General features: G+C 43.3%; 1 protein-coding gene across 3 annotated transcripts in view; it reads right to left on the bottom strand.

Moving 5' to 3' along the window:
- LOC137434244 (RNA-binding motif, single-stranded-interacting protein 3) overlaps positions 1–23,911 on the bottom strand; it is a 561,728-nt gene that overhangs the window by 54,910 nt on the left and 482,907 nt on the right. For 2 of the 3 annotated variants that reach the window (XM_068127062.2, XM_068127063.2), the window contains exon 10: positions 17,776–17,826. The exons of the other annotated variant lie outside the window; for it this stretch is intronic. In XM_068127062.2, the coding sequence (XP_067983163.1) occupies positions 17,776–17,826 (51 nt within the window). The remainder of the gene's footprint in view (positions 1–17,775; positions 17,827–23,911) is intronic. 3 annotated transcript variants of the gene reach the window in all.

The raw sequence follows: 23,911 nt of genomic DNA, 5'->3' as shown, positions 1-23,911 counted from the left end.
CAAGTCTGTATCTATATATGTATATATATCTGTATATATATATATATATATATATATATATATATATATATATATATATATATATATGTATGTATGTATGTATGTATGTATGTATGTATGTATGTATATTGTGTTGCATGCGTATTGTAGTCTCGTGTCAATTTACTTCTGAAATGAACCTTGGAATTTAATGAACTCTGTTTATTGAATGGCCATCATTCACCAATCAGAAACTCAAATGCAGTGGTGGAGGAAATTAATTTGAACCACCTATTTCAGATATTAAGGCACACCTGATCATCACAGCATGCACGTTTTCATGTGGCCATTAGAGGGAGCTGTTCAACACAAACTGCAAATGTGTTCTGGGATAGCCCTTAAAATTCTAATTCCTATGAAATGGAATACCTTCCTCTGCTTTCACAATCCATAATTTCTGGCCAACAACATAGCGGAGCATAAGCGAAAACATCAATAAAATAATGTCAATGCTTTTCTAAAAGAACACTCCGTCCCCTCCCCTTCCCCTGGGTAAGGTAAGATTTGCTGGCACAGTTCCCACCATGTTGCACATCAAAAGGAAGCCATTTTGCTGGCAATTTCATATTTTTTTTGCAATAAAAAGGTCACCAGAAACTTTATTCACAGAAAGAATGGAAAACCTCGAGGGCACCTCTGCATCATGGGGAAAATAATGTCGCAATGCTAAAAAAAATTGCTTCATTGCATGCACAAGTGAAAGTGTGCCTCTGGGGGCTGTTTCTGTAAATATGTACAGGGTACATATACTATATGTACATTATTCTACTCGTATATTAGGTTGTGCGTGTGGAGACCTGAGTTATCATTCAGTTTCATTTAATGGAATAGATGTTACTTGATAACCACAGGAAATGTTCATAAACGTATATATAGGTCAATACTAAAAGGTTATGGAATCAATGGTACTTTGAAGCGCTCATTGATGACCACGCAGGAGCGTAGCGCAGCAGTAAGTGGGCCACTCGGCAGAGCAATCCGACACCTGACCAATCAGAAGTGACTATGACACGTCAACACAAGCACTATTTATTCAATAATTGCTGCCTCCATGTAGGCTCGGACCGGTGCGTTTGTGATGTCTGAAGCTAAATCCACGAAAACAACATTCATACGATGTGGTCTGCATGTATCGTCAGTGGAAAAACAAAACATTGGCACATTCTCACGGGTACGTTGGGATTAATATCCGAGAGCCTTGAGAAATGAGTTGATTTGGACAGAGAATGCAGACATTGTGAAATCTGAATATCAAAAAATAAAAGACAAGTCTCGCCAAATAAGAGAAGAGGTAGACCCCTGCGATCCAATCACCAACAAGCTGTGTGTAAGTTCGAGAGTCATTGCTTGTCCTGGTGTACGCACGGACATCCTCACTGCCAGTGTGAAGTTGGTGAATGTCTACTCGGAGATTGTTGACCACCAGACTTGGACTTCAACTCAGTCTTCAAGTCTCAGAAGCTGAAGACATTCACTGACCAAGTGAAAACTATATCTCGGGTGAAATGTAATGAAGAAATCGCTCGATGCTCCGATTGAAAACAGTTTGCATACCTCCTCATCATTGGCCAGACTCACCAGCTCAACATCCATAAACTTCTATCTTATTTACTCAGCCCTGTGTCACGTATTTCCGTGGGTGTGGGCACCAATATTGAAAACCTGGATAAATCAATCTTGTTGAATATGATGGAGAGCACAGTAAGGTGGAGAATGGTTTTGCCATTTCTTTCCCTACTGATCCAGTTGTTATCATTGATGGCACGTCCGTGATTCACGAGGCTGAGGCGCATACCGGACACTTTTAGCAGCTTGGCCCAACATGTCCTGTCACTCATAATTCAACTCGTGAGAAAGTTCTGGAGCTCTACGGAGGACTTCGTGATCGACAGGTATCCAGCTATGTCGATGAAGAATGTGAGTTCATGCCAGTGTGATCAATATTGAACACGTAGTTCAACTGCTCTTGGCACAGATTTTTTTTTTCTACACAAATGCTGAATGGAGAAGGTGGATAAGACTCGGCAACGGTTGCTGGAGTGAGATGTGCATGGAAGAAATTTCGGGAACTGAGTGGCGTGCTGATGAGGAGGGGAGTGTCGTTGAAGCTGAAGGGAAAGGTGTATGCTGCATGTGTGAGAAGTGTTATGATTTATGGGAGTGAGAGATGGGTAATGAACATAGAGCAGCAAGGAAGGGTGGAAAGGGTGGAAATGCGAATGGTTCGGTGGATGTGTGGAGTATCGTTGAGAGAGAGGAAGACAAATGATGAATTGCGAAAGATGATGGGAATAGAGCCTGTGATGGATGCTGTGAAGAGAAACAGGTTGAGATGGTTTGGTGATGTGTTGAGGAAGGATGAAAGTGACTGGTTGAGAAGAGTGATGGAAATGGATGTAGAAGGAAGTAGAGGACGGGGAAGACCGAGAAAGACTTGGCTAAAGATGGTGGAAGAAGAAATGCGGGCAAGGGGGTTAACAAGGGGAGATGCAGAAAATAGGGCAAAATGGAGAAGATTGTCATGGGGACCGCAAGGCTAACCCCCGCTCAAGCAGGGAAAATGGCCTTAAAATGCCTGTTGTTGTTGTTTTTGTATACAAATTCAAGTCTCATGGAAGAGCTAGAACACATAATGGATCAGGATGCAACAGAACAAAAGAAACAGCAGAAAGAGAAGGGAGAAATGCCAACAGCAGGGCCGAGGGACAAAATAGATGGGGTGGACAACAAGGGATGTGGGTATAAGTAAGTATGAGGGTTAGGGGAGAATCCAGGGAGTGGATAAGATGGAAACAGAAGTAAAGACTCAGAAAGGAAAAACTGGATTTATTTATGGGGTGGTTTATCAGGGGTAGAAAATATAATGTTTGTGATGGGGGATGAGCTGAAGTGGTGGATTACAGCTGTCTTGCAGACCTGGAGAGAAAAATGAGATTGAAGAGAATGTGAAAGTTGGTTCCACAACCTTTTATTCCTGGAAGCACTTTTATTCCTGGAAGCATAGGCCAAAAAGTCAACATTGGCCAAAATGTCAACACCTTTTTCAAATTTCTAAAATCGTCAATTTTCATCGGATTGACTTGAAATTTGAATCGGATTTGCATATCAGCTAACTGAATTCAACCAACAACTATTTTTGAGATCAGCACAGACATTTTGATCAGCACAACCACCAACTATTTTTGCCTTTGGGTCTGGCACCCTGTCTGGTTCACCAAACTCACCTCCTATGGTATCCATGGAAACCTCCACGCATGGCTTGCAGACTTCCTCACCAGTTGCAGTCAACGTGTGGCCCTGGACGGAATTCTCTCATCTACCCTTCCTGTTCAGGCTGGAGTTCCTCAAGACAGTGTTCAGGCCCTGTGATTTTTCTGGTCTTTTTTTTTTTTTTTTGTATACTTAATCGAGGCTCGTGAAAGAGCTAACATTTATTTCACAAACAAATCAACCAGACAAACAAAATATACAAAAAGAGGGAGCGGAAGACAAGATGGGGAGAGAAGGGGAAGCATACAACCACAACATTTGAGAGCAGGGAGAAGTGTGGGAGGGAGAGGGCTTGGGGGGAGGAGGCGTGGGAAGGGGGGGGGGGGGTGGGGAGAGGTATAAAACACAAGGGGACCGAAATTAGCGGGCGTAGAAAAGATCAAGGTTTTGGATGGGGGAGGATAAGAGATGGTGGTGAACAGCTGTTTTAAAGACCTGGAGGGTGGAGTGGGATTGAAGAGAGTGAGGGAGTTTGTTCCAGAGGCGGGAGAAAAGAGGAATGAAGGAGTGAAGGTGAGCAGAAAGTCTTGATTTTGGCAGTTTAACAATAAGAGGGTTGCAGGCAGATCTTGTGCGACCTGCAGGAATATTTGGGGGACAGAGCCCAGAGAGAGCTGGGGGGGGGGCAAGGCCAGAGAGGAGTCGGTAGAAGATGGAAAGACCACCAACCTGCCTGCGGTGAGTGAGTGAAGGCCCTTGGAGTTAGCTTCATCGCGGGAGATTCCAATGCTTCTGATCGCTTTGGTTTCAACAGCGTGAAGACGAGCTAGGTGTGAGGCAGGAGCACCAGACCAGAGGGGAGAGCAGTATTCCATAGAGCTGCGGATGAAAGCCTTGTATGTGGTGAGGAGCTCAGGTGTGCCAAGGAAGGACTTCGCACGACGGAGGATGTGTGAGGCAGGAGCACCAGACCAGAGGGGAGAGCAGTATTCCATAGAGCTGCGGATGAAAGCCTTGTATGTGGTGAGGAGCTCAGGTGTGCCAAGGAAGGACTTCGCACGATGGAGGATGCCCAGTCGGCGACTGGCTTTGGAGGCCAGATTTGAAATGTGGTTTTCCCAGGAAAGATCATGGCAAATAGTGAGACCCAAAAGTTTGAGTGACAGAACTTCTTGGAGAGGATTATTCAGAAAGTAGATGGGAGGGTTGTCCAGTCGGTCTTTTCGGAGAGACATCGTAAGAGTGTGAGATTTATCAGGATTGAAAGACATGTTCCATTTGTTTGCCCAGTCTGTGATTTTGTCCAGGTCTGCAGAGAGTGAGGAGGATGCAGACTGCCGATCTGAGGAATGAGGAATGGAGCGACAGAGAGTAGAGTCGTCAGCAAAGAGATAGAGAGGATTTTCAAGAGAGTCAGAGAGATCATTGATGAAGACCAGAAAAAGCACAGGGCCCAGAACACTACCTTGGGGAACTCCAGCCTGAACAGGAAGAGGAGATGAGAGAAACCAATTCAGGGCCACACGTTGACTACGACCAGAGAGGAAGTCCGCCAGCCATGCGTGGAGATTTCCATGGATACCAAAGGAGGAGTGTTTGGTGAGCAGAGCAGGGTGCCAGACCGTATCGAAGGCACGTGAAATAGCAAGGGAGACAGCTCTAATTTCCTGTTTGGCGTTGAGGACCTCCATCCATTGCTGAGAAAGCAGAAGCAGCATGTCCAGAGTAGAGTGACCAGGTCTGAAACCAAATTGATGATCCGAGATCAAGCCATTGGAGAAGAGGAAAGATTTCATATCTGAAGCAATGATGGATTCCATGACTTTGCTGATAATTGGTAGAAGGCTGATTGGTCTGTAGTTGCTAGGATCTGTTTTTGCACCTTTTTTGTGCAAAGCGGTGATGTTGGCTGATTTCCAAGCAGATGGCAGATGACCTTGAGCAAAAGAGAGGGTGAAGAGAACAGAAAGAGTGAGTGAAAGAGCGGAAGAACATGATTTTCGGACCCGTGGGCTGATGCCGTCAGGACCAGTTGCAGAATCAGAGTCGAGGGTTGACAGAAACTTTTCCACCTTGTCAGGAGGAAAGGACACAGAGTCCAGGAGCAGCTGGGTATGACTGGGTACGGTGGGTACAGAGAGGGATGGGTTTGGGACACAAGATTTAGAGGCAAACACAGAGTTGAGGCATTCAGCTTTTTCACGTGCGGAGTCAGCCGTTAAGCCGTTTGAGGTGAGGGAGGGGATGGAGGGGGAACAAACACCAGAAACAGATTTGACCAGACGCCACCAGGATTTGGAAGAGGGAGACAGATAAGAGAGTTCGGTCTTGAGAACGGTGAGATATTGTTTCCTGGCTCTCCTGAGGGTGGACACACACTTGTTTCGGGCTTTGTGAAAGGAAATGAGATTTCCTTCCGTTGGATTTGCTTTCCAGGAGACGAAAGCAAGTTGTTTCAGGGCAACAGCCTCACCACAAGATTCCGTGTACCATGGACGGGAGGAAGGGTATGACAACTGAAGACGAGATGGGATAAATCTGTGCATGAGAGAGAGCAATTTACTTTGAAAGAATTCCCAGGATGAGTTGATGTCAGAGGCGGTCGAGATGGGAGACCAGTCCAGTTGATTGATGGCTGCTTGAAGACCGTGCCAGTTGGCCTGAGTGAAATGCCAGACTCATCGACGCTGAGGAGGCTCTCTGAGAATGGTCAGAGAGATGTCCACTTTGACAAGCACATGATCAGATGAGCCGATTGGAGCAGAAGAAGAGCAGCAGACATTTTCAGGGAAGTTAGTCATAACCAAGTGCAGAAGAGAAGATGCTCCGTTGACTGAGATCCGGGTCGAGAAATTGACAGATTGTGTCAGTCCCAGTGAGTCACAGAAGTCCTTTGCTGAAGAGCCATGGCTGGTGAGAGCGGTACCCACACCCAGCCAACTGGCATGGTGACAATTGAAATCACCACATATGAGGAAGAGAGAGTTGGGATGGGTAGATAGAAGTTGGTCCATATTATCAGACAGCAAGATGTAGATGGAGTCATCGCTGTTTGGTGGACGGTACAACACACATATGAACAAAAGGTGGGAGCGAAGGGGAAGCCGTAGCCAAAGGTATTCCTGGGGGTGAGGTGGAGAGAGGGCAGTGGAGGGCGAGTGAGGAAGAGAGTTTTTTTTATAAAGATAGCAACCCCACCTCCAGGACGAGGCTCAGGTCTATCATACCGGAGGAGGGAGTAACCTGGGAGAGATACCAAGGCATCAGAGACATCATGAAGAAGGAAAGTTTCTGTTAAGCAGATCACATCTGGTTTGTCAGAAGCAACCTGTATGGAGAGATCAGTCAAGTTTGAGCGAAGGCCCCGGATGTTTTAGGTCCATACCGTTAATGAAGAGGAAGGGGGAGCATCGGGTACAGAACAGGGGGGGGGGGGGTAGGGTAAGATGTGGAAGAGGAGGAAGAGGTAGGGAGAGCTGTTGAAGGTGTGTCAGAGATTTCAGAGATTTCAGAATAGCTTGGAGAAAGGGAAGAGTGGGGCGAACAAAAGGTTTGATGGAGATTGGGTGAGGCACAGTGAGGTGTTATTTGAGGAGGGGGAAGAGCGAGGCAGAAGGTTGGGGGAGATGAAGGTGAAAGTTGGAAGGGGGAAGAAGCAGGGAGGATGCTTTGAGGAGGAGGGGTGAGAGGGGAGTCTAGGAGGGGAGGAGCGAGGGAGAGTCTCGGAGGGGAGGGGTGTGGGGGGAGTTTAGGAGGGAGGGGAGGGAAGGGGCAAGGGGGGAGATTTGAAAGGGATGGGTGATGGGGAGGATTTGGAGGGGAGGGGTGATGGGGAAGTTTTGGAGGGGAGGGGGGATGGGGAGGTTTTGGAGGGAAGGGGGGATGGGGAAGATTTGGAGGTGAGGGGTGAGATTGGATTTTGAAAAGTGTACGATTCATGGGAAACGAACATTTTTTGCAAAATTAGTTTGAGACCTTCGAGTCAAAAATACGTTTGAGGACGCTGAAGGATGGGTGGAGTTCTGGAGAGTTTAGGGAATGTAGAAAAGAGGAACTGTAAGTTTTTTTTTTTTGGAATGAATAGATTTGGTGAGCAAGACGAAAGCATCCTTTTGTAGGAGAAGAAGAAAAATGTGTTATGAATTATGATATATGAGAGAAAATAGTTGTTCAAGGGAGAGATTATACATTTCTAACCGCGTGATCGCGAACAACGTGAACGAAGAACGAACGAACAAATAAGACCAACAAATAAACGAATAAGACGTGAGAAGGAAATATTTTTTTGTGTTTTTTTTTGAGTAGCGATATTAAACAAGGAGGTATGGGGTGAACGACTGGGACGAAACAGAGAACGAAAATAATTGCAGCACATTCGATGAACCGCTGAGAGAAAACAAAACCACAAGGTCGGAGACGGTACGGTAGCCTAAGCCTAAGAGTACTAGGCCTCAGAATACTCGATACGCATTAACCGACGATTGTGTATACATGTACGAAAAATTAGCACCGAAAATTTTCCTAAAGATACGCTATCGGTAAACACACCGAAAGATAGATACAGTCTCGACAAAAACACAATTGTGAAAGATTACTTAGCTTCGAAAGCGTGAGCGCATGGAACAGCTTCGAAAAGACGTGACCTCGCCGTTATCTCCAATGTCTTGGATTGTCTTGGTTGTCTTGTCTTGGTCTTGTCTTGGTCTTTATCAATGATCTCTCAGTTTCTCTGGAAAATCCTCTCTATCTCTTTGCTGATGACTCCACTCTCTGCCGCCCCATACCTCATTCCTCAGATCGGCAGTCTGCAGCCTCCTCACTCTCCGCAGACCTTGAAAAATCACAAAATGGTCAAAGCTGAAAATGTCTTTCAATCCTGACAAATCTCACACTCTCACATTGTCTCTCCGAAAAGACCATCTGGATAACCCTCCCATCTACTTTCTGAACAATCCTCGCCAAGAAGTTCTGTCACTCAAGCTTTTGGGTCTCACTATCTGCCATGATCTTTCCTGGGAAAAGCACATTTCCAAGCTGGCCTCCAAATCCAGTCGCTGACTTGGCATCCTCTGTCGTGCGAAGTCCTTCTTTGGCACACCTGAGCTCCTCACCACATACGAGGCTTTCATTCACAGCTCAATGGAATACTGCTCTCCCCTATGGGCTGGTGCTCCTGCCTCATACCTAGCTCGACTTCACTCTGTAGAAATCAAAGCTTTCAGAATCATTGGAATCTCCCGCGATGAAGCTAATTCTGAGGGCCTTCCACTCTCTCACCGCAGGCAGGTAGGTAGGTGGTCTTTCTGTTTTCTACCGGCTCCTCTCTGGCCTAGCTCCCCCAGCTCCATTGTTGTTGTGCTTGTGTGCTTCCCTCTCTCTCCCCATCTTGTCTCCTGCTCCCTTTATTATATGTTTTATGTGTCCGTTTATATTTTTTGTGATCAATGGTAGCTTGCCTCAATCAATAGAAAGCCTCAATCTTGTATAGAAAAAAAAAAGGAAAAAAAAGTCAATCAGATGAAAATTTAGGATTTTAGAAATTTTGAAAATAGCGGTTGACCTTTGGCCTATGTTGACCTATTGACCTAAAAAAATTAATACGATTCTGTCGGCCACCAACTCTACCATTCGTTTAAGCTTCGTGAAGATCAGTTTAAAATTGTGACCTGTAGGCAAGTATAAGTGAGCGGACAGACAAACACACACAAACAAACACACAAACTGGAGTGATCAACATACTTGGCAAAAAAAAAATTTTGCCAAGTAATAAATAGACAAACAGATAGTGAAAACATAACCTTTGTCCACCTTCGGTGGTGGAGGTACAAATGGACACCTTGAACCAGCAATAAAAGTTTTTAGCAAGTGGAAATGTAGCATCACACATGTAGGAGGAAATGGTTAAAAATCCATGCAAATTAAGTTGGTTGCTGTTTGTAATTGACCTTGCTCTAGGAGAGGAAGACGACTTGTATAGAGGTACTCTTTACCTGCGTCACCTGTTTACCTCTCAATCCTAACCTACCTCATTTGAAAAGGATTGTAAATAGAGTTCTTTTTCAAATACCATATTTTTCAGCGTACAAGTTGTTACTTTTGTCCGGAAGTCCGGGCGTCGACTTATACTTAGAATCGACTTATTTATGGTTTGCGACATTGAATTCCACACATTTTCTTTTGCAAAGTGGGATATTTTCTGAAATAAATTGTATAATTGTTATTTTAAAACATGCTACAGAAATCATTGCCCGGAACGTTTTCCGTTGGGTGAACAATTCAAGTTGAATCCTCCCACTGACACATGCAAAATTATCCAATCAATCACGAGCACGCACTCACTAATTATGTTCGATCCATCCCTTACAATCTAAACCATATATATCCATCCTTACTACATCATCTAAAATGCCTCCAGTAAAGACATGCAAGTTGTACGTGGCAGCTCTTAAGTTGGAAGATGTTAAGTTAACTGAGGAAAATGGCAGGAATATGGCTGCGCACAGGAAATAAGGTGTTAGCGAGAGATGTGTTCGGTATTTGAGAGTATGCATGTATATATACACATTTGTGGTTAAAAGCCTGTCCTTTACAACCCAGCCTTATGAAGGGAGACAGACATCTGTACAAGCTCACAAACTGACTGTGTTTTAAATGGTAGATGAGGGACCCAAAAAAATCGAATCATACGTCGAATAATAGCAAAATTTTATCAAGACTGTCAGAACACAAGGTACGTTAGAATGCATGGTAATCAAGCATTACGTTACGTTACGTTACAAAATGAAGCGTTACATTACGCAAATTACCAAAAAAAATAGCATTACGTGATTATTGAAGGGCACCATATGGAAGTCATAAATCCATGACCATGTGGCCAATCAACTCTTTCTGAAATAACTGTGGGAAGGGTGACATAGATGAGAGGTGTCAAGTTAATTTTTTAAGAGCGCATTAAATGTGCTTCCCAATTGCGGTGTTCATCTTTAAAGAGCGCTTCAAATGCACGTTTCCCAATCGGCCAGTTACCGGATTTTGTCGCAGAGCTTGTGACCACAGTGCGGTGATTCTTGTTAAAAAGATTAAAGGCACTTCAACCCAAAATATCAACAAGATCTACTCTGCCAATCTAAGTAATAAGCAAAAGTACTATACTGGCCTGAGAAGTGTGTGCAATGTCACCTGAGACCGGGCCGACTCTTGCTTATTACTTAAATTAGCAGAGTACATCTACTTTATTTTTATTTGGAAGCACTTTTCATATATGTATGTATGTATGTATGTATGTATGTATGTATGTATATGTATATATACATATTATAAACAGAAATCAAATTCCTGCGAGGGGTTAAGTGTGAAAAACTCTGGCTCAACACCTGATTCGAACCAAGGACCTCCATTGCATTCGCAGCAACAGCCCACTGTGCTATTGAGCCAGCCGTAATCTCCTCAGAATTTTCCACACTTAACACTGTGAGCTTTATAATGGCTGATGTCTTACATGCCTGCTAGGCAGACCCCGAATGTGAGCGTAAGTAAATGTATGCATCTGCAAGTATATGCAGAAGTACATTGAAGATTAATCCATCGACAATTTTTTATAAACAGGAATCAAATTCCTGCGAGGGGCTAAGTGTGAAAAACTCTGGCTCAACACAGGACTCGAACCAAGGACCTCCATTGCATTCGCGGCAACAGCCCACTGCGCTATTGAGCCAGTCGCAATCTCCTCAGAATTTATGTAAATGGCGTAAATTCTCTATGTAAATGTATTGTTGTGGATATGAGAATGTTTTTTTTATTTTGTTGTTGTGGTAAAATGTTGTTGTAAAAGGTTGTTGTAAAATATCACCCCTCCTCCCTCCGTTTGTGGTTGTATAAAGGTCAAAGGGCGTTTCCGTAGTTAGTCCATAAAACATACATGCAGGACACGATATATCCTTTCTTTTGACAGTTATATCCTTATTATGTGTATTAGCGTAAGGCTGTGTCTTCCATTAATTGAAATACTCCATTGCACCAGTGAAAGAGAATAGATCCCCTTTCCTTCCCATCCCCAAAATCTCCATCCAATATTACATCCCCTCTCGTCATTGCCGAGCCTCGATTGCCAATATTACCTCCCCTCCAATAACCGCCATTGACCACGAGGCTCGAGTCAGGGAAGAAAGGCGTGTCTCCACCTCGTCAGAGGGGAGGAGGGGCGTGCCCGCCCGTCGTCATCCAGGGCGGAGCCCGAGGGTCGCGCGACCAACCAGGGCCGAGGTGAGCACCCCGATGGGCGTGTCCTGAACGCCGGCGGCTTAACCGCCGGAGGCGCTATAAAAAGGCGCGCACGGAAGTAAAAGGAGAGGTGGTTGGACAGTTGGTTGGTTGCACAGAGTTGGTTGCGCAGAGAGTTGGTTGCACCGTTGGTCAGAGTTGGTTGCACAGAGTTGGTTGCGGTGAGGAGTCGGTGGTCAGAGTGAGGGACCAAGAAAGAGTGGAGGGTTTGGACCAGACGAGTGGGACAAGGCCTGGCAAGGCAAGTGGAGGCGGGAGCAGCAGCGACACCCGGCAGCCGCTTGGGGCCTGGGCGGCGGTTTGGAGCAGGGCCGAAAAGGAACGGCGGCTGCTAAACGCGCCGATCGTGCTGCATGACCCCCCTTGGACTTCCCTCTCCCTCCAGCCATCCACATCCTGCGATTCCTGCAATTCCCCGCGTGAGTCAGTGTCTTTTGTTTGTTCTGTCATGGGATAAGTTAAGCCTGTAGATAAGCTAGTATTTGCACTGTGTCACCTGCGTCTTATGTGTTGTAAATAAACTTGATTGCTCCTTTTTGCTTGTGTGTGTAAATAATAAACCCCATTACTCGTCTGTACGTCTTCTCGTTTTAATTCCTTTTCCTCTTGCATTGCGTCGTTTTTGTCTTTTCCATCATTGAGCAGCTACGGTGCGATACGGCCAAAGTTCTGGGTGAATCGGGTGAGTTTTGTTAGGTCGCGGTCTTACACCACCGCTCGGTCTATAACATCTAACCGCGATCTGTAACAGTATACTGTTTAGCACCACCTCGTGGTGGTGGCATGAGGTATTACAATGTCCTTCTTTACCTGGGAAACGCTGAGATTAAAGCACGCTATTCACGGGTAAATTTGTCCTCCTTTCCCTCTTCCCCCCCCCCCCTCCTCTCAAAATGGAGGGGCCTGTTAAAGCCCTCCCAATATATATATATATATATATATATATATATATATATATATATATATATATATATATATATAATTATATTACCATATATCTCTCACCCTCCCCTTACCTCCCCCTCCCTTCTCGTTTATGTATAAATATACTTTCCTTTGTGTAGCCCCCACCTTTGAATGGCCTTGGCCTTTGTTGGAAGGCAAAATGGCATAAAAATACAAAGTAAAACTTGCCTATGTTGCCATTCTGTCCATCAAGTGCTGCACAATAAATGTTCAGTGATCAGTTTGGTATCAACATACATTGATGTAGATAGCTAACCTCCTGTCCAAGTAAAGGATATGAGATATCCGTTCTTTTATATTTGATTGATGCTTCATATTAGTATAACGAGCAGACCTGTTTTGTAAAGTTCGAAAGGCAAATAAAAACAGACACTATATCTTGGTGTCTGTAATAGTTTGGCACAAGCCAATACAAGATTGCAAATGTTCTTCTTTAAATCTAAGAACTGTCACCACTGCCACCCTTTAAAATCTCAGAGTAAAGGTGCAAGATACACAAACATTAGTGTTTCAACCAATGCAAGAACCTCGTCTTTATAGCTGCTGGCAGTTACCTAATGAGTGAATTTAGAACGTTTGAGGTTTCCAACGAATGAGATAAAAATTGCTCATTGTACAAATGGCGACAACATTTTTTACATCCAAAAATGCTTCCAGGAATAAAAGCTCCTCTGATAAATTAATGCATGCCTTATATTTCCTTTGGCAGTTGAAGGGAGCACTATTATACGTGGCCGAAAAGTTTTGGTTTTTACTGTTGCGGTTATAAATTTCAGTTGGCGCACTTCCAAATTCTAACAATGCGTGCCTATCTATGATCCATGGATAAGTCACAATGAATTTTGATGATGTATATTTGGAATAATTGGAAAGCGAAAAATATTTGAAAAACAAAGATGACAAACAAATATAAATAAACAACATCCTCGAATATCAATAATAATATTAATATTCACGAGGCTTTTGCATTTTCTAAAAAATACTTTTACAGCATTTATGGAATTAAATTAGAAATATTATTGGAATCTGATTTTGTTGGTAGTTCATCTCCTCACTTGTTGTACCCAACTGTGCCCCCACTGTCCCTGTGTTATCCCTCTATTGCCCTCTGCTTCAGTGGTCAGTTTGTTCTTCCATGAGCCTCGATTTCATCGATAAAAATTTAAACAACGGATAGATATCCAAAGGGTGAACCGAGAATTGAACGCAGTAATAATTATCGTCTCAATCCATGTGGAACTCTCTCTCTCTGAGGGTCTGTTGTCTCGAGCTGCTCTCTTCGTGGGATTTCAAGTCTGCGCTCAAAGATGCATAATGGCCTCTCTCATTTTAACTTTGAGCCTTTCTCCACTAGCTGAGACCCTCCACCCCTTTCATTAGCAACTTCTCATCTCCTGTTGTGGTACATATTGTCCTTCTGTTTCCACTTTGCCAGAATATGCGTCTTCAGCTTTTGTCCCCGGTTGTTGCACTTTTCTGTCAGCTTCGATACCTGAATATAAAATATATACTTCTTATTTAATTTTTTTCAATACAGTTATCCTGAACCTTAACACAATTTTTTTTCCATTCATTTTCAATGAATCAAATCCAAAGAAATCAAATTATTCAGATTGGTCCAAAAATAATTTTCCACAATATTTGTCAATGATTCATCATTCACAAAATTTGCTACCATGGAGGTAAGATATTGAACCCTCCATTCTCACATGCGTCCACGTGATTGCTTGGATTGACATCTAACTTCGATAGAACCACACTTGTGGATGAGGAATGGTTTATATTTGAGGAAAGAAAATATATCTTAGGAAGGGAGGGGGCCATTCAAAATAATTTATACTTTTGGAAAATTATTCATTAAAAGGCTAAAATAATCAGTGCTTTGAGATTAAGAATAGCTTTATTGGATAAACTCCTCGTAGTTTTGCTTCAATAAATAATATTAACAATTCCTTCTCAAAACTTATAAAGCCCCTTCCTATTTTCATGAATACACCCACAACCATACCTGATGCAAATCCTGAGTGAATGTGCATGAGTGATTGCGTTGATGCATAGGGAACTAGAACGGCACTCAGTAGAGAGCATACCTCCGCCAGGTGAACAGTTTACGTTTTGTATCCCAGACTAGACCACAAAATCACAATACAGAATCATATTTAATCAAAATTATCCATCCACAACTCTTTGAGATATCGTGCTATATATCGTTTTTGGCCCAAATAGTCAGGTTCATTATGTTTTTTCGTTCAAAATTTTTGGAGATTAGCAAAACTATACATTTTTGGAATATTCAGAGCATGAGGAATCCAAAAATTAATGTTGGCATTTGCGAATTTATTTTGCCGAAAATGACACTCAGGACAGTGATGAAGATCTGTAAAAGCATATTACTGAACGGTATAGACCTAGTAGATCCTGTATATGGGACTTATAGTTCAATCTCATACTAACAAGGCTGCTTTCTTGCTTTATAAACCCATACCTATAACTTCAAAGGACTTGCAATATTGTTGTGGATATGAGGCTTGTATTTTTTTTATATTGCTTGATTCTGGACCCTCCTGCCTCCAGTGTTGTGTAAAGGTCAAAGGGCGTCCCATAATTAGTCCATAAAGCATACACGTCAGCCAATCATAGATTTCCCCCTGGTTGATAGTTATATCTTTATTATGTGTATTAGGGTAAGGCCTTGTCTTCCTTTAAGATGACACTCCATTGCACCAAGTGAAATAGAGTAGATTCCTTTCACTTTCCCCTTTCATCATTGCCAAGCCTCGATTGGCAATTACATCCCCTCCAAAACCACCATTGAACATGTGCTCGGGTCGGGGAAGAAAGGCGTGCCCGCCCGTCGTCATCAAGGGCGGAGCCAGAGGGTCGCGCGACCAACCAGGGCCGAGGTGAGCACACCGATGGGCGTGTCCTGAAGGCCGGCGGCATGATTGCCGGAGGCGCTATAAAAGCGCGCGCGCAAGGACGTTGTAGAGTGGAGTAGTTGCTGAGTTGTGTAAAAAGATCATCCAGAGAGAACCAACTGTAAGAGAACCAACTGCGAGAGTACATTGAGATCACCCAAGGAAGCTTTGTACACAGCAACGGCTGATCAAGTGGACCGATGTTTGTTCCTGAGCTGGTGCTTTTCCGAACAGAGTCCGAGGCTGGCATGTGAGCAAAAGAACATAGAGAACATTAAGTAGATCATCATCCAGGGAAGCACAAAGCCTGTTGTAGTCCTGGCAAAGCACGCGACGTCCACAGCAGCAGCAGCAGCGGCGGCCACAGCAGCAACAACACTCAACAGCCGCTTGGGGCCTGGACGGCGGTTTTGAGCAGGGCCGCGAAGGAACGGCGGCTGCCAAACGCGCCGATCGTGCTGCAGGACCCCTTGGACTTTCCTCTCCCTCCAGCCATCCACCTCCTGCCTTTCCATCCTCTTGTGTACGTGAGTTTGTTTTGTTTGTTCTGTCCTGGGTATTTAATTAAGCTCGTATAAGCTCGTGTTGCACTGTGTCTCTAAAATCTTCTGTAAATTATTTTCTTATCTTTCCTTCTCCTTGGTTATTTTGAGCCTGTATATAGTAGGAATAAATTTAGTAGTATTTTCAACCTTTTTTTTTTGTCTTCTTCTTCTTCTTCTTCTTCACATCTGTGTCGCTTTTGTCTTTTCCATATTGAATCGCTGTGGCGCGATCCGGCCAACGTTCGGGGATCGGGTTAATCGGGGTAACTGTTAGGCCGCGGTGCCATCCGCTCGGCAAACCAACATCCATATCCGCGGGCCGTAACAATATCATGTATTATGTAATACAGTTATATCACAAATATAAAGACAATGGTTTTCAATTACCTTTGCTTGTTGCTTTTCTATAATCATGAGCACTATTTTGAGGCCTTTATTGGATTTCTTGACCCAGAAAACATAGGATTAGCATATTTAATTAAGTCTCTAGGTTGACTAGAAGCCGAGATAGCGCAAAATATGTATTTTATGGCGGCCATTTTGAAAATCCAAAATAGCGGCCATGCAGGTGTCTGTGCAAATGCCAACATTGATTTTCGGATTCACGATGCTCTGATGATTCCAAAAATGTACAGGTTTGCTAATCCCAAAATTTTGAACGAAATTATATTTGTTAACATAGTGAACCTGACAACGATGGTGAAGAATCACTTAAAAATTCTACTAGCCGGATCCGGATCTGGATCTTCACCAAAATCGAATCGATTCCTCCTTGCCACACACACAACCTGTCCAACAAGTTTCGTCCAAATCCGTCCATAACTTTTTGAGATATCCTGCTATGTATCGTTTTTGGCCCGATCTCACAATTTTTTTTTGTATACAAGATCGAGGCTCGTGAAAGAGCTAAATTTGGTGTCAGAAGTGTCGGATTCGGACCTGAAGCGTTTAACGCGCTCAAAATTACAAAGTACCGAAATTGCTTTTGTTTTATAAAACCCGAATTTTGAAATCGCGCCATGGCTGGTCAAGGCGACGGGATGCCGGTGGGAGAGATAGACACAATGGTGAAGAATCACTTAAAAATTGTACTAGCCGGATCCGGATCTTCACCAAAATATAATCATTTCGTCCTTGTCACATACGCTACCTCTCTGCCAAATTTCGTCCACAACTTTTTGAGATATCTTGTACACAAACAGACAGAGAGACAGACAGAGACAGGGGTGAAAACATAACCTCCATCCATCCAAGGTGGCGGAAGTAATAAAAAAGAACAAACAAAGGAGAAAAAAAAGAGAAGCTAAAAATGGGGCCAACCACCGGATACTAAGCTGATTACTGTCCTGCCAGCAGGACATCTGACGCATTTTGAAGCATACACAAAGAACAAAACAAGAACGACTTGCATTGTGGAATTCTCAAAAGTGATGATCCCGATTCAGTCAAAGAGAAAGTGAAAAAAAAAGAAAATCGGATTCTATCCGCAAACCACTTTGGTTACAAAAAGGTGAGATGAAGCATCATGCTGTAGTTTTCGTGCTCCTTAATTATGGACATTTTGAAATTGCACGATGACAGAGCAAAGCCATATTCAAGCCATTAGCAGGAAATACAATGATTGGTGTGGTGTTTGCTCCTGGATGCTTTTTGAAAGCTTCAGGCCTGACATTTGCATAATGGTCGAGCATCATGTTACAGGGTGCCATGAATTTAGTGAGCCATAAAAACGCCAACAATAAATCTCTATCAATGTGAGCAACAATTTCAGGCAATACAGGAAAACGGTGTGAGCCCAAGCCACTGCAAAAACATACTGCTGGTTGCAAGATGTAGGGCTGATGGGGCATCCATGATGAGCTCTGCACCTGTGGATGAGTGGCGAGGAAACATAGGCATGGTCAGAAAAGGGGGTACACACATGTGCTGTCACAAACACGCAAGGTAACAATGGATGGAGGCATCTTTTATGCAGGAAAATTGGGTAACGGTGCAACCATGCCACCCCCATGGACCTCTAACTGGCAAGTTTACAGTTCATCACAATGGATTATGGGATTATGGCATGAAGGAAGACTTCATTTTCACCAACTCCAGAACTGTGTGAAGGTACACACTGTGCTGTGAAGCCATCGACGCCTAGTATGATGCTGAACTATTCATGAAAGCAGGCATGACTGGGTAAACATAAGGCCCTGAAGAAGCTGTGTTATGGACGAAAGGTTGCCTGAGAGGAAGATTGAAAGAAAATACATGTGACATGTGATGGTTTGTATATGTGCATGTCGTCAACGTCATGTTGTGTTCAGGGCTGGAAAAGCTGTCATTGTTATATATATATATGTGTATATGTGTATATATGAGGTGTGTGTGTGTGTGTGTGTGTGTGTGTGTGTGTGTGTGTGTGTGTGTGTGTGTGTGTGTGTGATGCTGGAGTGGGTGTGGTTTTGCATGAATGTATTTTTGTTTGAATAGTGCATATTGTAAGGGTAGGTGGTCGGTTGGTTAGGTGTGATTTTTTTTTGGTGTGAGAGTGAGTGGGTGAGTGGGGGCTGTGGATTCTGGGAGTGGAGGCGGTTTTGTTGTTGTAGTCTGTGTTCTCACTGGCTGGGGGTGGGGTATGTACGCATTCAGGTGTAGCTGCTGCATGTGGAGGCGTATGTGCCCCTACTGGCCACCTTAGCTGACCATATCGAGGTTGAAGGGCCGAAACGGGATGATGCTGAGGACCTCAACTGAGGCCCCGGTCAGTGAGGGACACTTGTGACCAGCTGTGTTTTGAAATTATATATACTAGGGCATGCCCGTACTATATCTATATCTAAAATTATATCCCCCCCCCTCTATTTACATGAAATGGTTTGGTCCAAAGCGAACGGCTTGCGAGTACGGTGACAATCCCCCCCCTCTATTTACATGAAATGGTTTGGTCCAAAGCGAACGGCTTCGGAGTTTGGTAAAGAAATCGCCATAGCGTGCCCAAACGCGCAGGAAAGCGAAAGAATCGCAAATTTAAGGAAATGCCCGTACTTCCGTAAGGAAGAGAAAAGAAATGAAAAGGAAAAACATTCCAAACCGCGAGGGAAAACAACACGGCACGTCGACACAACAACGTGTCCTGTGATTGGCCGTACGTCGCTGCCAGTAGCTGCCCCCCAAAAAAAGCTTTCACCGTCCGGCGACTGAATTTAAGGGGAAAAATAAAACGCTCTTCGCTTAAAACAACGCCCTTCGCTCTGACTGAATTGGGACAATGTTTTTATGTTTTTAATTGAATTACTATCCGTAATGGCGCACGCTCTCACGGGAGCTCCGGAAGGTCGTATATCGCAGTTACGATGAATCGCAAATTAGTTTTTATTAGTTTTAAAACATGGTTTAACGCCAACATAGCGCCAACATAGTTTGCAAACGTGAAATAAATGAATACGCTCTCAAATGTGCCGTCCGAGGCAGAGTCTGTTCGCCACGTTCGGCACACGTGATAGCTCGCTGCTCTCTGATTGGTTGAATCGTTTTTTGGACATAGCTCGGTAACTGCTTGTCCGATTAATTTCAAACCTTGAAAAGGCACATCCTCGGGTCCCCAGCAATATACCTGGCAAGTTTCAAGTATATCGGACCGGTAGTTGTCGAGAAACAGCGGTCACAGACAAACATACATACAAACATACAAACATACAAACATACAAACATACACACAGAGATTGCTGGAATTATAGATAGATATATATATATAGTGCATTCAGAAAGTATTCAGACCCCTTCGCTTTTTTCACATTTTGTTATGTTGCAGCCTTATGCTGAAATCGTTTAAATTCATTTTTTCCCTCATCAATCTGCACTCAATACCCCATAATGACAAAGAGGAAACAGGATTTTAGAAAGTTTTGCAAATTTATTAAAAAGAAAAAACTGAAATATCACATTTACACAAGTATTCATACCCTTTGCTATGACACTTGAAATTTAGCTCAGGTGCCTCCCATTTCTTTTGACCATCTTCGAGATGTTTCTACACCTTGATTGGAGTCCACCTGTGGTAAATTAAATTGATTGGACATGATTTGGAAAGGCACACACCTGTCTATATAAGGTCTCACAACTGACAATGCATATCAGAGCAAAAACCAAGCCATGAGGTCGAAGGAACTGCCTGCAGAGCTCAGAGACAGGATTGTGTCGAAGCACAGATCTGGGGAAGCCTACAAAAATTTTCTGCTGCATTGAAAGTTCCCAAGAGCACAGTGGCCTCCATAATTCTTAAATGGAAGAAGTTTGGAACAACCAGGACTCTTCCTAGAGCTGGCCGCCCGGCCAAACTGAGCAATCGGACGAGAAGGGCCTTGGTAAGGGAGGTGACCAAGAACCCGATGGTCACTCTGGCTGAGCTCCAGAGATCCTGTGTGGAGATGGGAGAAACTTCCAGAAGGACAACCATCACTGCAACACTCCACCGATCTGGGCTTTATGTCAGAGTGGCCAGACAGAAGCCAAACAGTTCAATCTTGGTTTCATCAGCCCACAGAATCTTGTTCCTCACAGTCTGAGAGTCCTTTAGGTGCTTTTTTGCAAACTCCAAGCGGGCTTTCATGTGTTTTTCACTGAGGAGAGGCTTTCGTCTGGCCACTCTGCCATAAAGCCCAGATCGGTGGAGTGTTGCAGTGATGGTTGTCCTGGAAGTTTCTCCCATCTCCACACAGGATCTCTGGAGCTCAGCCAGAGTGACCATCGGGTTCTTGGTCACCTCTCTTACCAAGGCCCTTCTCCCCCGATTGCTCAGTTTGGCCGGGCGGCCAGCTCTAGGAAGAGTCCTGGTTGTTCCAAACTTCTTCCATGTAAGAATGATTGAGGCCACTGTGCTCTTGGGAACCTTCAATGGAGCAGAATTTTTTTGTAGGCTTCGCCAAATCTGTGCCTCGACACAATCCTGTCTCTGAGCTCTGCAGGCAGTTCCTTCGACCTCATGGCTTGGTTTTTGCTCTGATATGCATTGTCAGTTGTGAGACCTTATATAGACAGGTGGGTGCCTTTCCAAATCATGTCCAATCAATTGAATTTACCACAGGTGGACTCCAATCAAGGTGTACAAACATCTCAAAGATGATCAAAAGAAATGGGAGGCACCTGAGCTGAATTTCAAGTGTCATAGCAAAGGGTCTGAATACTTATGTAAATGTGATATTTCAGTTTTTTCTTTTTAATAAATTTGCAAAACTTTCTAAAATCCTGTTTCCTCTTTGTCATTATGGGGTATTGAGTGTAGACTGATGAGGGAAAAAATGAATTTAAACTATTTCAGCACAAGGCTGCAACATAACAAAATGTGAAAAAAGTGAAGGTGTCTGAATACTTTCTGAATGCACTGTATATATATATTTTTTTTCACGGTATATTTATACACAGTCGGACCTTGACATTTGCGGGGGAATATGTTCCTGGAAAATGCCATGAATGTGGGGGCATTGGTTCATTGGGGAAAGGCAGGGGAGGGGGGTGAGGAGGGGATGGTAGCTTCTGGCTGTGATGGTAAGTATTAGCCACAGAATATGTCTCACATAGTGAAAACCACATAATCCGCAAAAAAAAGCCTGTCTGCCATCCAAACCATTAGGCCCGCTAATGCAAACCCAACCAGAAGGCACAATGTGAACGGCGGAGACAAATTCAATCATGTTTAGCGTAACGAATGCTACCCCGATCCCCTATGGACGAAAGTCTGACCAAAGCGTCGCGTTCGAACAGGAGGCTTCAGCCCAGCCACTCCTGTCAAAAGATAGATTTTTGATCATCATTGGTCAAACATCAAACGGAGCCGCCGATCTGGATTTAGAGCTTATTTGCTCTTGTCAGGACAGCACACTGGATAAACATCCAACCAATGAGAACAAAAAAGACGAATTTTTTATATATATACTCTGGCCTGCAAAAGTATTCACCCCCTAACGATATTGCTACACGTCGATGAATTGTAAATAATGCATGAACAATTTTTCCAAAGGAACTTTTTTATTCATAACTAAAGAGGTCAAACTAAACACTTATCGTTACATGTCAGGGAATACTTGCAAAACACATGTACAAATCAAAATTCACTGGATGCAAAAGTATTCAGCCCCTTAGGTCAATACTTGGTGGAAGCACCTGTTGTAGCAATGACTGCTATGAGTCTTTGTGGGTAAATCTCCACCAGCTTTAAACATTGAGATGGTGAAATTTTTGTTCATTGTTCACGTGAAAATTGCTCTAGTTCTGCTAAGATTGATGGGGATCGTCGATGGACTGCAATATCCAGGTCTCACCATAAATGTTAAATTGGGTTCAAGTCAAGACTTTGACTGGGCCACTCAATAACATTAATTTCCTTCCAGTGTGGCTTTAGCTTTGTGCTTTGGATCATTGTCCTGCTGAAATGTGAATCTGCTGCATCCAGTTTGAGATTCATGGCTGACTCAAGCAGGTTTTCATCAAGGATTCTCCTGTACTTTGCACCATCCATTGTCCCTTCTATCCTGAAACGTTTGCCAGGCCCTGCTGATGAAAAGCAGCCCCATAACATGATGTTGCCACCACCATGCTTGGCAGTAAGGATGGTGTTGACTGGGTGATGTGCAGAGTTAAGCTTGCGCCACACACAAGACTGAATTTAGACTACAAAGTCCATTTTTTGTCTTGTCTGGCCATAAAACTTTTCTCCACTTGTCTGCAGTATCATTGAGATGCTTTTTCGCAAACCCCATATGCGTACGCTTTTAGATGCGTCTTTTTAGTAATGGTTTCTTTCCTGCCACCTGTCTATAGAGGCCAGCTTTGTGAAGGCAGCACAATATTCTTGATTGATTAACTCTAACCACCATCTTGGACATAGAGCTTTGCAGATCTTTCAAAGTCATTGTTGGAGTTACAGTGACATCCTGAACCAGTTTCCTGCTTGCCTGGCTACTGAGTTTGGATGGGTGACCTGATATAGAGTCTGGGTGGTATGATACATGTTCCACTTCTTACTGATGGATTTCAATGTACTTAAAGGGATAATGGGTGACTTTGAAATCTTCTTATAACCCTCTCCCGAACGATGCTTCTCCACCACTTTATGTCTGACTTATTTGGAGAGCTCCTTGGTCTTCATGTTTGCCTTGTTGGTTGACCAAGTAATTTACACCTTAAAACCCCTTAGATAAGTCGGGGAGATTCATTTTTAAGTTGAACCACTGATTACATACAGGTGAAACCTATTACAGGTATTTTGTAACCTTTCAAACAAATAATCTGCTGCTGAAGTGATTTCGGATTAATTAGGCAAAGAGTTTAAATACTTCTGCTAGTGAGAATCATCAGATTTTATCTGTTAATATAACTTATTCACATTTTATCTGCATTTTGTTTTTGCTTTATCACTATGAATTAGTTTGTAACGACTTTATGTATTAAGTTTTATTTGAAAGCATGGTGAAATAAGCTCAGGTGGCATCAAAATGTGAAAATTTTGGAGGGCATGAATACTTTTTCAGGCCACTTTATATACAGGTTGTGACAAAAAGATGGGACCGTTTTCATGGTGGAATAATTGTATGATAATGGAAGGTATGTTCTAAAAAAAAAAAAATCGTTTTAGGTTGTATCAGAGGAATGGAAGATTTAAAAAAAAACCCAATTAATCCTCGGCGATGGCAAATTGGACACGGGAACAATTAGCATCTGTGGTTGAGCAATATTTCTTCCATGGATATTCGACGATATTGGCACAAACATCATTCAGAAGACAATTCCAGAAGTTTGTGATGCATCATCAAGAAAAGTAATAAACAGATGTGAGGCAAGCTTCCATGAAACGGGCAGTGATCAACATAAAAAAAACTACACAGGAAGGCCACGAACTGCCAGAACCTCCAAAAATGTTGGAAAAAATTCAACAAGCACTTCAGGCAATTCCCCAGAATTATATTCATCATT

The sequence above is a fragment of the Myxine glutinosa genome, chromosome 10, assembly GCF_964187855.1.
Source record: "Myxine glutinosa chromosome 10, kmMyxGlut1.1, whole genome shotgun sequence".
NCBI classification, from domain to species: Eukaryota; Metazoa; Chordata; class Myxini; order Myxiniformes; family Myxinidae; genus Myxine; species Myxine glutinosa.
This window is presented reverse-complemented; position numbering and strand designations above follow the sequence as displayed.